Here is a 14,783-nt window from a genome sequence, read left to right as displayed (position 1 = left end):
TCTGTTAAGCTATTCTTTTTCAAGTGACCAAACTGAAGAAAATTCAAGCTAACTTATAGATTTAGAAAAATCTAAAAAAGCTTAGAATTCAGCTGGAGCAAACTAATATACTATAGCCTCACTGCAAGTTTTGCCAATTTGTTGGTCATTTTTAGAGAAATCCTTAGAGCTGAAGTTTTGTTTACAGGCCTGCAGCAGCAGAAGATTGAGCTACAAGTGGTATCCTGCTGTCCTCAAATGCATTGTTTACCCTGGGAAAATGACATTTCCTAAAAGCTTGTAAAATTTTTCATCAAGTAGACTTTCTGCTGAATGAACATCTTTGGTCCCAACATGCCATGTGCACGGTGTGCACTTTGGATTTTCACAAGTGGATTTTAACCCTTCACAGTCTGTTGTTGTAAAGTCAGAATTAAGGCCTTATTTGCTTTCCAGAATATCATCATTACTACGTGATCTTTCAGTTACCCAGCAGAAGTTGTGCCACCATGTGTCCAATATATTTGTCTTAATTTAAGTGAGGAAATGGAATCCCAAATTACTCTATCTTTTTAAGTAAGTGAATTCTGTGTGGCTCCTAAGATAGTAAAGATTAGGGCAATTAAGTAAATTAAGTCTTAGCTTTGAAGTGAACTTCTAATTGTCTCATAGAGTATCACTTCCTATCCTTTTAATATACATATTGGCATGTAGTGATTTCCTTCTGTGCTCTACATATTATTTCCTCTTGTACACAAATATTATGAGTCAAGTATGTAAAAGTATTTGGGGAAAATATTGTATCTTATAAAGCTGTAGATACAATAACCAGCAGTAGCTCAAGATAAATAAGTATTTGAGCCTAAAATAAAAATGAGTACATTCATTGATAGTGGTGGTGTTTTTTTTTTCTTAATTATCTCACTGAATGTCCCCAGAGGCTAATACATTAAAGTAAATGGAAATATATGAACATATGGATGATCTGGTGCAAAGTTAGAATTAGACAGTATGAGAGTCTCCATTTAAAGGCTTTTTAGTGAGCAGTAGCCATTGGATATATTATTGACCTTGGATGCTTCTGTATACCTGGTTGCCTAATAAAGTTATTGGCACTGAATTGACCCAGCAGACTTTTAAGAGCCATCCCTGGGAGGTGATATAGCTGGGTTATTAAGCCCTGAAAGAGGGGAGGCAGGAAGGTGACATTACTCTGAAACAAATTCTGTGGAACCAAAAACAATTAGGTTTGCTTAAGTCTGTAATCTCTAAGGCAGCTAGAGTTATATCCATTCTCACTGAAATACAGTTTGTGAAAAAGTTATTTAAAATATGAACTTAATAACTTTGGAAAAACTCAAACACATAGGGCCAGGGATTTAGCTCAGTGGTTCTGCCGCCTGCCTCAAAAATGTGAGGACCAGAGTTCGATCTCCAGTATCAAAAAAAACCCCAAAAAACTCAAACACATAGACACATATGTGTATTATCTCATTTCAGGTGCGTCCTTTCATTTCTTGGATATATACAGAGAATATGAAGAGTGAGTTATTAATTTTCTTTGATCATTTCGTAGGTGATTGAAGCCAAAGAAAATGAAAGAAAAATCAACGAGGCTCGAGAATGTTACAGACCAGTGGCAGCAAGAGCATCTCTTCTTTACTTTGTTATTAACAACCTCAGAAACATCAACCCCATCTATCAGTTCTCTTTGAAGGTAATGCTGAGGAGGCAAAGAGAAATTAAAAACCTCAGAAATATCCACTTGTTTCTGGAAATTAGGAATTTATTTCTAAATAATCAGTGTTTCCAGGAAGGACTCATGAGGATTGAGTTCACAACAATGACATCATCATCATTCTCTCAGGCTATTTCATTTATAATATTCAGTAAGACTTTGAGGTAACTAAATGTGATGTATTGCATTTGTATGTTGCTTCAGAATAATTTTATGGGTGTGGGGTTTTTTTGGTACCGGGGATCGAACTCAGGTCCTTGCACTTGCACAGCAGGCAGTGAAACCACTGAGCTAAATCCCCAGCCCTCTTCAGAATAATTTTAAAGATTTACTACATACAAGGGATTATTCTTTGAGGATTCTATTTTGTCTTTGTGAAAATGTAGAAGTCTTAAATTTCTCCTGTTTTTTAGTGAAGAGGGGAGAAAGGGGAACAAAAACATTAAACCACTGTTGAATATGCAAAGTACTTGTATATTTCGGGTCACTTTTCTAAGCCTATAACATCCCAATAAAGTGTATAATTTTATCCTCATTGAAAAAAACTAAAAGTTTCAGATTTTTAAATACATTGTCCAATAATTTCTGTTTTGTGATTGTTAGAGCCAGGATTTCAACCTGTGACTGTTTGACTCTAAAGCTCATGCAGTATACATTACATCGTTCTGTCCCTAGGCAGTGTTTGTTCATTTGGAGCATCAGTTTTTAAACAAATGTTTATTGAGATCAGTTATGCTAGATGCTTGTCACTGAGTATTCAGTTTTGAAAAAATTGTATCGGTGGCGGGATAGATAGATGACAAATCCATCTGTGCTTATGAAATGATAAGTACAATAATGGGGTGGAGCTACGTTGCTGGGGACTCAGGGATGGCCCCACCAGAGGGAGTGACATTTTAATTGATGCTTGAATAATAAGTAGGATCTTAGAGTTTGGAGGAAACAGGGACATACGAGATGTGAAGAAGTTTGCAGATCCCAGGGAGTGAGTGAATGTATGTGGATGTAGGTGAGTGAGAGAGAAGGAATCAAGAGCCAAATCCTTGAGGAGGGAAGGACTCAGCAAACAGAGCCTCACAGGAATTTGGGGTTACGTTCTGTGTGCAGCAAGAAGCCATTGGAAGATTTCAAGCAGGTGACTGATATGATGACAAAAGACTCAGAGAAATGAACAAACTAGAAACATGACTTGAAGCTATGATCACGAGCTCTTGAAGATGTATTGGCCGTGGCTGTGAACAGTGACAAAGAGGAAGAGTCAAGCATAACTAACAGCTTTACTACCAGTGTAGAACTGATGTGCAAAAATTCTGACAAACACAGTGTGTTTAGATTTGCAACAGCAAAAGTGTATGTGGAGAAGAGTAAAACTAAATCACCTGGAGAACATTATCCTGAGTGAAATAAGCCAACCATACACACACAAAAATAATAATGCGTGACTCCACTCACACGAGCTACCTAGAGTATTCAAGCTCATGGATGTAGGAAGCAGAATGGTGGGACTGCATGAAAGGGGTGGGAACAGTGTCGTTTGATGAGTACAGAGTTTCTATTTCATAGGATGTAAGTGTCCTGGAGATTGATTGCACAACAATGTAATACACTTACCACTACAGATCTGTACACTTAAAATTGTTAAGATGGTGAAATTTGTTATGTGTATTTTAACATAGTTAAAATTTTTTTGAAAGCAATTTTTGAAGTACACAAGGAAATGTAGATTTTGTGAATGGTGTTAATAACAACAGTCATGGAGGCAGACATTTAATGAGCAGTGACTATGTGCCAGGAACTGTTTTTAATAATGTTCATGAAAATCTTCCCTTGCTCTCCTATCCCATGGATAAACCTTATACTCTAGCCCTGTGTATTTGAGGCCAGCTATACATCCAGGCACCAACTGACAACCTTTAATGGTCACATTTCATTTCCCAGGCTTTCAACATGCTGTTCCACAGAGCAATCGAGCAAGCCAACAAGGTAGAGGACACACAGGGGCGCATCTCAGTCCTGACAGAGAGCCTCACGTGTGCCGTCTTCCTCTACACCAGCCAAGCACTGTTTGAGAAGGACAAGCTCACCTTCCTGTCCCAGATGGCTTTTCAGGTGAGGAGATCAGTTACTTGAAATCATCCTCAGAACCACTGGCAGGCACCTCTTTTATCATGTACTTCTCTCTTGCTGAAGGAAGGCAGAGATACTTTTCAAAGCCTTTTAGGGCTGGGGATTTAGCTCAGTGGTTCTGGCACCTGCCTCACAAGTGCAAGGTCCTGAGTTCGATCCCCGGTACCAAAAAAAAAAAACCCAAAAACACACATACAAAGCCTTTGGTGGCATGAGGAGAGTGTAAAGGTTCCACAAGGAACTTGAACATGTGGCAGCCTTGGCCCAGGTCACAGTGGTCTGGCTTAAGTGGCCATGCACATTGAGCTCCCACTACAGCTGTCACCCTGAAAAGCAGCAATGAAACCCCTTTACCTCCCCCAGTCCTGTAAACAATCTCCCAGAGCCAGGTTTAGTGGTGCATACATATAACCCCCCTACTGGGGAGGCTGAGGAAGGAGGGTTACAAGTTCAAAGCCAGCCTGGATAACTTATTAAAAAAATATTTTTTAATTAAAAATTACTAAAAAGCATTAGAGATGTAGCTCAGTGACAGAACACTTTCCTAGCACGAGGTCCTGGGTCCAATCCCAGGTATCACAGAAAAGAAACTTTCAGGGGCTCCTAGAAGGTTCATATAGATCAGGATTATGAGTTTAGATCCAAGTGATCTTCTTAGAGTCCTTTTAAAACACAGTAAGAGGGCCAGGGATTTAGCTCAGTGGTGCCACCACCTGCCTCAAAAGCGCAAGGTCCTGAGTTCAATCCAGGTACCAAAAAAACACAGTAAGGGAGGAAGGGGAAAAGGGATAGAAAGTGATCAAGATATGATATGTGTGTGTGTATCACTTTCCCAAAATGAATATAAATATGTAAACATATACCAATAAAAAAATAGAAAAAGGGCCGGGGATTTAGTTCAGTGGTTTCACTGCCTGCTTCGCAAGCACAAGGACCCGAGTTCAATCCCTGGTACCAAAAAAAAAAAAAAAAAAGAAGAAAAAAATTTTAAACACAGTGTATAGGTACATCTATGTTGTTACAAATGAAGGAAATTCTTTATTTTTGAAGGCTGAATGGTGTTTTATTGTGTATAGTTAATATTTACATATACTGCCAAATTGCCAGCAAAGTAGATTTTAAATAGTCTCGCCACAAAAATAATTAGTGTATAAGGTAATATTTATGTTAATTATATTGAGTTAATATTTCCATAATGTAAATATGTATCAAAGCATCACATTTTGGCCCATAAATAGTTTTGCTTAGTATTTGTCAGTTCAAAATAATTTTTTTTTTAATGAATGAATGGGTAAAGAGAGTTTGTTCCATCCAGGCTTCATGGCCCATCTTCAGTGAGGTCTGCTTCCTTTTTACTTTTTCATGTGGACTTCTAGAAAAGATTTTAAATAAAGGTGTCCGTGACAAGAAAAAGAAAAACGAAACAAAAACTGAAGCACAACATTCTGACAAAATAAGCATGTTGTCTTTTTATTAGCTGGGTTGCTGTATGGCTTTTTCAATCACCCCAAACCTTTGAAAGATCTGTTTTACCTGTTTTGTCTCTTCCAAAGGCCATTGCCCAGAGATGGCATTTTATAAATACATGCCTTGCAGAATGATAAGCTACAAATCTTATTTCAGTTTGTTCTGATATTCATAGGTTTCATCGAGTACTCTAAGAACATGTGAGTGTAGATATTTTAAAATGCCTGTGATAAACAAGAACAAGACATTACAAAATGAAATACTTGACTTTATACATACTGCTTAACAAGAAAGAGCCAGTAATAATAATAATACATCACACGCACACACACACACGCCTTTCTAAAACTTTTTCTTGTAAGCCATAGATAAATTATAATCTATCTCAAATCCTGGAAATTACATAAATCAGCTTTTTGTATCTACATGGACAATTACTTGTTTGTTGAAATAACATGAAGTAATTGAAGAAAAGATAATTATTTAACAAAATATTGTTTTGATGTATGTTAGCACCAATAAAACATTTTGAAAATATCTAGAATTTTTAGATAACATAAAACTCTAGTTTTATCTGTGAGCTATTACAATTGCTACATGGAAATTAGGAATATTTTATTTGTGCCCACAAAAATGTACTGGGTACTTATTATCACTTCTGTAATCAGGCTATCTAAAGTTTATACTACTTAATGATGTGTTTATTTCCAGTCATGGTTTTGAGATCATGGGCATAATCTAAGATTCTCTATTTCAATTATAGAATAGGTATCTGTCACAATTCGTAGCAGACTTGGTTCTGTCTATTCAGTCATGTCCGTTCAATGTTGACTGCTTCCTGTGTCATGATTTGGGTGTAAACCAAATAATCTTTTTCTATTTTTTGTCTATTTTTTTTCAAGATTTTGCTGAAAAAGAAAGAGATAGACCCTCTTGAATTAGATTTCCTGCTTCGATTCAAAGTTGAACACACTTACTTGAGTCCCGTTGACTTCTTAACTACTCAGTCATGGAGTGCTATTAAGGTACATTAGGAATGTAGTTTCTCTACTTCTAAATGTTTTTCAAATATTGTATCTCCAATGTAGAAATACAAGTTTAAAAATGCAAGTAATCTATTGGACACCATTTCAGTTGTAGAAACATGGTATATAATGTGATGTTCTTTCATTAATCTTTTTTTCATTGAATTGGTTAATTTCCTATTGGAAAATAAAGGAACTTTTTACCTATTTTGTGGGCGGAAAATTACTAATAAATATGAATGGTCTGTCAGGACCCTTGATGAAAGTCAACTGATATAAATGAATTTTTTCAATTTACTTAAATCTAATTTTTCATTCTGTTTTTTGTTATACTGTATTTCTCCACCTTTTCTAAACATTTTAAAATTCCACATCAATGCAGATTTTATCCTCATTATAAAATGTTTAAGCAAAGCAGACTATTGTAGAGAAAAAAGATGAAAGTCACTTTTTAATCCCAGTTATCAGTCCTTATTCCATTTTCCTGTCAGAAGACCCTCTTGTTAAGAGTTTATTCCCCCCAGACTTTGCAGTTCCTGAAAGATATTCACCATAAGCTAAGCTTTGTCTCATTCTTTTTTTTCCTCATTCTTCATTCTAAGAAGAAAACATTTCTATCCATTGAAAATATGCTGTACTTTATTTTTAGAATATATTTAGATTTTTTTAAGTTAGTATTTTTAATTAGATTATCATCTTAGACTTATGAATTCAATGCCAAATGTGTTATCAGTCAGGGTCTTGGCAGAAAATAGATGACACATTTGAAGAGATGATGAGGAAAGTTTAATGAAGGCTATATTTTCACAGTATGAGCAAGAAAGATAAAGGAGTAAACAGGAAGGAGAAGGGAAAGAGAGAGCAAGGAAAAGTTACTGGTACCACTGAGAAATGAAGTTAATTGCAGACAGCCAACCTATAGGAACTGTTGCACTGGGAGAGGAACATACTTAATGTCACACCATGTCCAAGTTGGCGGGCGGGGGGAGCACCTGGCCTTTCCTCTAGCTCCCCAGTGTTTTACCAGTGCTTCCCACTGGCCAAACCAACTGGCAAGAGAATTGAGGAGCTTAATTTCAGGTGTCCTTAAAGATCACCCTCTAAGCAGGACAGGAAAGGGCAGAGAGTAAATCTGGAGAGGAAAGTGAAGGCTATCCAGCACAGTTTGTTTACATAGGATCAGATCATTCACAAGTCTTAATGCCAGAAGCTATTATTTATAGCATTCTCATCTTTTTCCCTATTGCATTACAGGCCGTTGCCCTTATGGAAGAATTTCAAGGCTTAGACCGAGATATAGAAGGATCTGCCAAGCAGTGGAGGAAGTGGGTAGAATCTGAGTGTCCAGAAAAAGAAAAGTTACCTCAAGAATGGAAGAAGAAAAATTTAATACAGAAGCTGATTATTTTGAGAGCAGTGCGCCCTGACAGGATGACATATGCTCTCAGGTAGGACAGCTGGCATTTTTAGAAAGCAAGTTAACATAGAGGGTTAAGAGTGTTTAGTAGAAGTGCTGACTGTCCCTGTTGATTAGGAGTGAGTCTGCTGAGATTCTCACATTTTAATCACTGCTGCTGTCAAAGTTTGCTGAACACTAAACAGTGTGCTGCTAGTCTACAGACAAACTCAGCACAACCTTCCTGAAAAGCTCAATTCAGAAATCAGGAGGGGACTTGGAGAAATGGGTGTCAGCAGAGTTCAGAGGCCAGGAACATCTATTATCCAAATGTAATTTCCATCATCTTTATTCAGTGGTAGCATTTGACTCTAAAGATTTTACATGTCAAACAAAAAATGAATTCCTTTCATGGAGCCACTCATAGTCCTAAAACTTTGCAACCAATGCAATTTAATAACAGAAATCCTTATCTACATTCTGGTTCCAGTGTCCTCTTTTCTTTGCCCTCTTGGCTTCTAAATGGTAATATACTGCTTAATTCACACAGGTCTCATTCTAATGTGAATCACCAACCAAAGAGTTCAAACTTCCTTCCCTATTGTGCACCTCTTTCTTCAGTAATATTCATGTGCCTCAGTTTTTTCCTCTGCTTTATTTAGTTCAGCCAATTTCCCTTTTCCAGAAACCTCTGCCGAACCCTACTTTACAAGTTAATTCTGCTTAGTAGTACTTACTTTCTGCTAAATCTGATGCTGCGGAAAATAATCCTTGCTTAATTGAGCTTCCCTGTGTTAGAAACACCCCAAAAAGCATTTGTATATTCATGAGAAGCTCAGCAGGCTGGAAAATTGCACTGTGGCAAGGCTAATGAACTGTTAATAAGTAATGGGGGAATCTGGCAGGGGATTTGGGGGATACAAAGCCATACCACAGGCCAGGCAGCTGATGGTACTCAGAGGGGGATTCTCAGCCCCCCCAAAGTAGAATATAGGCTTCTCATTTTGATTTTCTCAAGTAGCAAGAGATTTCATTGATATACCTCCTGTGTAAATCTATGTGGATTCATACTGACATTCTAAAAAGATGCCCCATATAATAAACATGGTTTACTTCTGTCCAGTGGCGTGGTTTAAGCTTATCCAACTGGTAACACTTTTCAAAGTCAAAATCAGTGATCAGTTTTTTGCATATTCTTTTTTATAGAAATTTTGTGGAGGAAAAACTTGGTGCAAAATATGTGGAGAGGACCAGATTGGACTTAGGTAAAGCACTGGAAGAAAGCAGCCCAGCCACCCCAGTATTCTTCATCCTGTCCCCGGGGGTGGATGCCCTTAAAGACCTAGAGATGCTTGGTGAGTGGCCAAGAGGTTTGCCGGCCTGCCCTTCTTCCCTCCCCTTCACCCACTTCCCTTCCTTTCTGTTCACGGTTATCCTTTTTTTCATTTGTTGGAGATCTGGTGTATGGAAAATGTAAGACTAATAACACCGTAGTCTGAAGAAATGTTCAAACAGAACATTCATCTGGTTGGCATAATGCAAGTTTCTTTTGTACTGTTTTCCACCTTTTGACTAAATGAGGGCCAGAGGGCAATTTTCTCCATGCTCATGTAATCTTGTGCCCCCTGTGACTAAATAATGGTCATTAGAGCAAGTATATTCGATTGTGCAAGGCACTGTCGCTTTGTGCTCTGGATTACTATTCCCCACGGCCTACACCAGGAATACCAGGTTAATGTAGCTGTGACCTGACTGTGCTCAATTTAAACGCAGCCTCACAAGGTAAGAGCTTGTGCATTTACCCAATGAACTGTTCCTGTTCAAAAAATGATGTGATATCTACCACATGTTGCTCCTTTTTATGAGGGAAATGCTTTGCTACTCCTGCAGGAGTTTAGAAAGCTCCCTAACAATGCTGCCATCTATCAAAATGTCAAAAGCTTCATTATCATAAAACCAAAGGAACTGACTTCCACAGGCTTTCCTGATGCTTTCAGGGTAGCAGCTGTGGAGAGCTCAAAAAGGTTTCTTGTGGAAACAACAGAAGTCTAGTTCAGATACTTCAGGAGAATGGCCTCAAAGTAACAGGAGTGACCTCAGATGTGTACACAACAGATCTCCAATTCTCTTCACCTCTCTGCCATTGACATTTGCCTTCACTGGGTTGTATTTCCCCACAGGCAAAAGACTCGGGTTTACAATTGACTCGGGAAAATTCTACAATGTGTCTTTAGGACAAGGTCAGGAAAAGGTGGCAGAAACGGCACTAGAGAAAGCTTCCAGAAGGGGACACTGGGTCATACTGCAAGTGAGTATTATGTTTCCATGAACAACACTGGGTATGAACCCACAGGCTTGTCAGTGCCAAGCACCCTGTCCAGGGGTGAAGGTCCCTTATCACAACGCTGCAGTTTGTGGAGCCCCAGTGTTTCTTTGGGCTTTCATGAGGTCTCTAAAGGTGTTGAGAGATTCTATTAATAAGGATGGCTTTCATCTTTGGAGAAACCATCCACAATTTGAAAATTAAACATTATTAGGAAGAATTCCATGTTCTGACTTGCATGAATCTGGACCATTCCAATCGTGCTTGAGAACAAATAGGCTTGTAGAGCTTGCTACATTGTTATTGTAGTATCAGGCATAAAATCGATCTGATAGCTAAAATTAAAATAATAGGTTGATTTATTGATATTGAAATTTGAAAACGAATTGAGGACATTGAAATTGTGCACATTGCTTACAATTCACAGAACCATTTTCATGTATAATTCACAAAACCATTTTTGTGTGTATGTGTGTGTCTTATACAACCACTCTACCTCTGCCCCTAAGTAGTTAATAGCATTCCCTTTGTTTGTAAATTAGACAGCCCCTTTACTCCTTCCCTAGGTCTGTGATCCTACAACCCAGTGTTTTCTGGGGTGCCCCCCTTAACTGGAGATTGTAGCAAGAGCCCAGTAACCCACAGAGCCCGGGCTGACTCTAGGCCTCCTAGGAGCTGTGCTGGCTACTACACCCAGCTGGTGCTAGCCATCAGGCCAGTTGGTTTGCAACACAGTTAGCTCAAAGGTTCTCAAATGAGCAAGTCACAAGGTACCTCATCCCTCAAGAATGGTTCCCAGGTTGGATTCCAGAGTGTGCCTGTGTTCCATGATGGCTCACCTGGAGACTTTTCTGTCACTAACTTCAAAGCCACTGCTTAGAATATTTTTTCATTTGTTTCAAGTGGACTCTTTAAGGTAGTGTTGTGGTTCATAAGACAGAGTTGACATGACTGATATCATTGTTTTTATTGTTTACCTTTATGAGTAGCACAATTAATGTGAGAATTAGTCACATTATGACCTAGTAGCAAGCATGTAGGAAAGGAAACTTAGAGTCCTTACTTCCAGGATTCATTTCTATGGCTGCTAAACCTAAGCATCACAGACTGGGTGACTTACGCAGTAAAAACTTAATCTCCATAATTCCGGACATTCAGAAACCAGAGGTTGAGTTTAAGGTGACACAGGCTTGGTTTCTTCTGAGGCCTTTCCCACAGGGTAGTAGGGGGCCACTTTCTCCCTGTGTCTTCATATGTGTTTCCAGGTCCCACTCTCATCTAACCATATTTAGCCTAACTACCTCTTTAAGGGATCCTATCTCCAAATACGGTCAGTTGTAAAGTACTAGGACTTCACCCAGTGAATTTTGGAGGGGACGTGATTCAGCTGGTGATACCTTCCAATGTTCAATATTTACCTTGGGAATCAAATTCTAATAATATGAACAACTGAATTGGCATAGATACTTTTGCAAGAGAAATTTCACAAAATACCTACATTACTATTCCCATCCTTGTTGCCCTTTGTCCTCTGTGTTCTTATAGTTGTTATCATTTTAAATGTTTTTCTTTGTTGGAAATAATTACATTTCCCTGGCTGTGATGTTCCAATTACTGTATCAAGAACTTCTTTAAAGCAAGAGAGCACATGAGATGCAGTCTTTATGCTCTATCCCTGCACCAGTTACCAAGTTTTGTCCTGGATGTTCATTGTTCAAGGAACAAACATCTGCATCATAAAACTGAAAAGCAAAAAATGGTGATGGCAGTGGCATTTCTTTGTTTCTTGATTTATAGCAATTATCAGATATAAGAAAAATAATATGCTAGAAATACATGAGCATCTTAACAATGAATGATTACTTTCTTTTTCACCAAGTCTTTCTTCCCTTCTATTCTTCTGAGTCCATCTGTTACGAGTAGGAATTTATGTACAAGTGGTTTCCATCAGAAAGAATGAAGTGGGTGATCAGGTATACTTCTAGCTTTTAGTTGTTTTACTTTGTTAAACTAACCCAGGTATGTCTCATTCATTGAGTTTGAACTATTCTACTACAAAGAAAAGTATTAAGCAACTCCAACTCAGTGGTGACCAGTGAGTGTTTGAAGTAGATACATGTATTGGCAGGAGATGTTGGTTTACAACCTGTGGTGATTGGGAGTATTGACTGTGTTCAATGTTCACTTCTGTTTGAGCCTTTTTTTCTTTTCATGATTTGATAATAAAGGAAAATTTAAGTCATGGTTCTCTGAATGCTCAACACATTTACATATAGGAGAATGTTGTAATACTACACATAATTCAAGTAATACACAAAAATTTCCCAGAAATCATAAGCCATATTTCTTTCAGAATGTCCACTTGGTGGCCAAGTGGCTAGGAACCTTGGAGAAACTCCTTGAAGGATTCAGCCAAGGAAGCCATGAAGATTTCCGGGTGTTTATGAGCGCTGAGTCTGCACCTACACCAGATGAGCACATCATCCCTCAAGGACTCCTGGAAAATTCCATTAAGATTACCAATGAGCCTCCCACAGGCATGCTAGCCAATTTGCATGCTGCCCTGTACAACTTCAATCAGGTAAGAAAGCAGAAGTAACCTGGGCTTCAATGTAGATCTTCTCACAAGATTACAGAGACCATCATCAACTCATGTATGTCACTGAGGGAGGTAGAGTAAAATCTGTGTGTGTACACGGATGTGCATGTATGCATGATTGTGTGTATATTTTAGTTTCTTGAAAGAATTGCCCCTGTCATTCCCTACACCAGTGATAGTGAACCTTTTAGAGCTTTCAATGATACAAACAGCCCAGCATAGGTTCACTACCACTGCCTTGGTCTAATTGAGACAGATTAGAAATGGCCCAACTCTTCCCTTATCCCTCTAGTAAGAGCCAGAAGAGGGTATGTTTTGATTGCCAACTACAGCTGGAGCTATCCTGGGTGTCCTGCTTCAGACACTCTGGAAGGTGTCTACCCTGACTGCTGTGGCCTTGAATTTGAACAAAGTAGTAGAATTGAATTTAGGCCAATCAGTAAGTTCGAATCAGAAGACTTGAGTTAAGACCAATTTGGGCCAATCGCAAGGCTCAAATTTGGACCAATCACTGGCCTGCTCCTGTTACATAAGAGGCACTCCTCTCACATTTGCCAGGTTAATCTATAAGGGATCCCTCTTGGGTACCACCACCCTATGATACAGCACAGGTCCTGTTCAAATAAAGCTTCACTCCACTGGTTCTACAGGTTTAGTCATAACTTATTTCTTGGACAGTGGGCTCAGAGCAACTGCCATTTACTGGCAGCAACAGCAGAGACCAACAACTGGCAAGTTGACTGATGGGGATTAACTACTGTCCATGAATGGCATCATCTAGCAGTGGCAGAGAGTGGCAGCATCAGTCAACAGCCCAGGGCCCATGGCTTTAACACTAAAGGCTGAGGGATACAGTTGCTCAGAGTTCCAGAGGGCTGGGGACCACTGGCAACAACTTAGAGCCTGGAAGTGTTAACATTGAGCTGCACTTTGCTGGTTCATGATTTCTGTCAAACTTGAGCAAAGGAGCCCTCAAACAATTAGCAATATAATGACTGCCAAATACATTTAAGTTTTATACTAAAACTAAGAAATCTATAGTCACATGTGTAGGCTGAACAAGTGTACTTTTTGAGGCTGCTGCTTCTGAAAGGTGAATGTGCAGAACCAGTATCTCTTAGGATAGAAAGAAGAGCCCTTGTTATTCTTATGGATATTGATAATGACAGTCACATGAGAGAAATTTAAGTTTTAAGTACAGCTTTGATATTAGTAAATTCAAAGTCTCTCTTTTCAGGTTATATCCATGATACTTTCCTGTTTATATTTTCATTTCCTTTCCAAATGAAACAAATTAATTACTACATACATAAGTTAATGATAGCCAATAACTATTTTTCTCTTTTTTAAATTATGGTATCTATAACATTATCAGATCTTCCAGTTTCCTTTTTTGTTACTGCTCTGAGTTCTTATTTCTTTTCCTAGTTTCTTGGAAATCCTTCATAAGTAGTGCTTTTATTAAGAAAGTACAGTGAAGCCCAGTGTAATGGCCCAGGCTTATAATCTTGGCACTGTGGGAGGCTGAAGCAGGAGGATCACAAATTAGGGCCCAGCCTGGGCAACTTGGCAACTTAGTGCAAGTCTGTCTCAAAATTTTTTTGAAAAAGGCTAAGGATGTAGCTCAGTGCAAAAGCCCTGGGTTCAATCCACAGTACTGCAAAATAAAAAAAGTTCAATGAACCCTCAAGAGGAAATATACATGATTGGGTGATAAATATTCAGCCCCCTATTAGAACTTTTATCATTCTCTATGAAGCACACCAACATGGTTCACCTTTTCTCTAGTACTTTTTGACCCAGTACCCAAGCCAGCATCATGAGGGAATTATAATAATTGGTCACCTCAAAAATACAGTATTGAAGAATACATTTAATTACCTAATCAAATAATTAATGTATGGCTTATACATACAGAAGTCTGTGTAAACAATAGGCACTTAAAAAGTCTTGTCGAATCTTTCAAATACTTACAATATATCTGCACAATGGCAGACATAAATTTGTTTTTACCATCTTTTTTTTTTTTTTTGGTACCGGGGATCAAACTCAGGTCCTTGCGCTTGTGCACCAGGCAGCAAAACCACTGAGCTAAATCCCTGGCCCTACCATCTTTTAAAAGTTATAAT

General features: G+C 38.4%; 1 protein-coding gene across 9 annotated transcripts in view; it reads left to right on the top strand.

The window, feature by feature from the left end:
• Dnah11 (dynein axonemal heavy chain 11) overlaps window positions 1–14,783 on the top strand; it is a 327,476-nt gene that overhangs the window by 282,827 nt on the left and 29,866 nt on the right. For all 9 annotated transcript variants that reach the window (XM_087206427.1, XM_087206426.1, XM_087206425.1 and 6 more), the window contains 7 exons: window positions 1,556–1,696; window positions 3,656–3,826; window positions 6,214–6,336; window positions 7,591–7,784; window positions 8,939–9,087; window positions 9,913–10,040; window positions 12,409–12,636. In XM_087206427.1, coding sequence (XP_087062553.1) covers window positions 1,556–1,696; window positions 3,656–3,826; window positions 6,214–6,336; window positions 7,591–7,784; window positions 8,939–9,087; window positions 9,913–10,040; window positions 12,409–12,636 — 1,134 coding nt within the window. The remainder of the gene's footprint in view (window positions 1–1,555; window positions 1,697–3,655; window positions 3,827–6,213; window positions 6,337–7,590; window positions 7,785–8,938; window positions 9,088–9,912; window positions 10,041–12,408; window positions 12,637–14,783) is intronic.

This window comes from Heterocephalus glaber, unplaced genomic scaffold, assembly GCF_053883595.1.
Source record: "Heterocephalus glaber isolate CG9 unplaced genomic scaffold, H.glaber_assembly_v1.0 deba00000676, whole genome shotgun sequence".
NCBI lineage: Eukaryota > Metazoa > Chordata > Mammalia > Rodentia > Bathyergidae > Heterocephalus > Heterocephalus glaber.
Note: the sequence above shows the minus strand (reverse complement) of the source record. Positions and strands in the feature narration are given on the sequence as shown.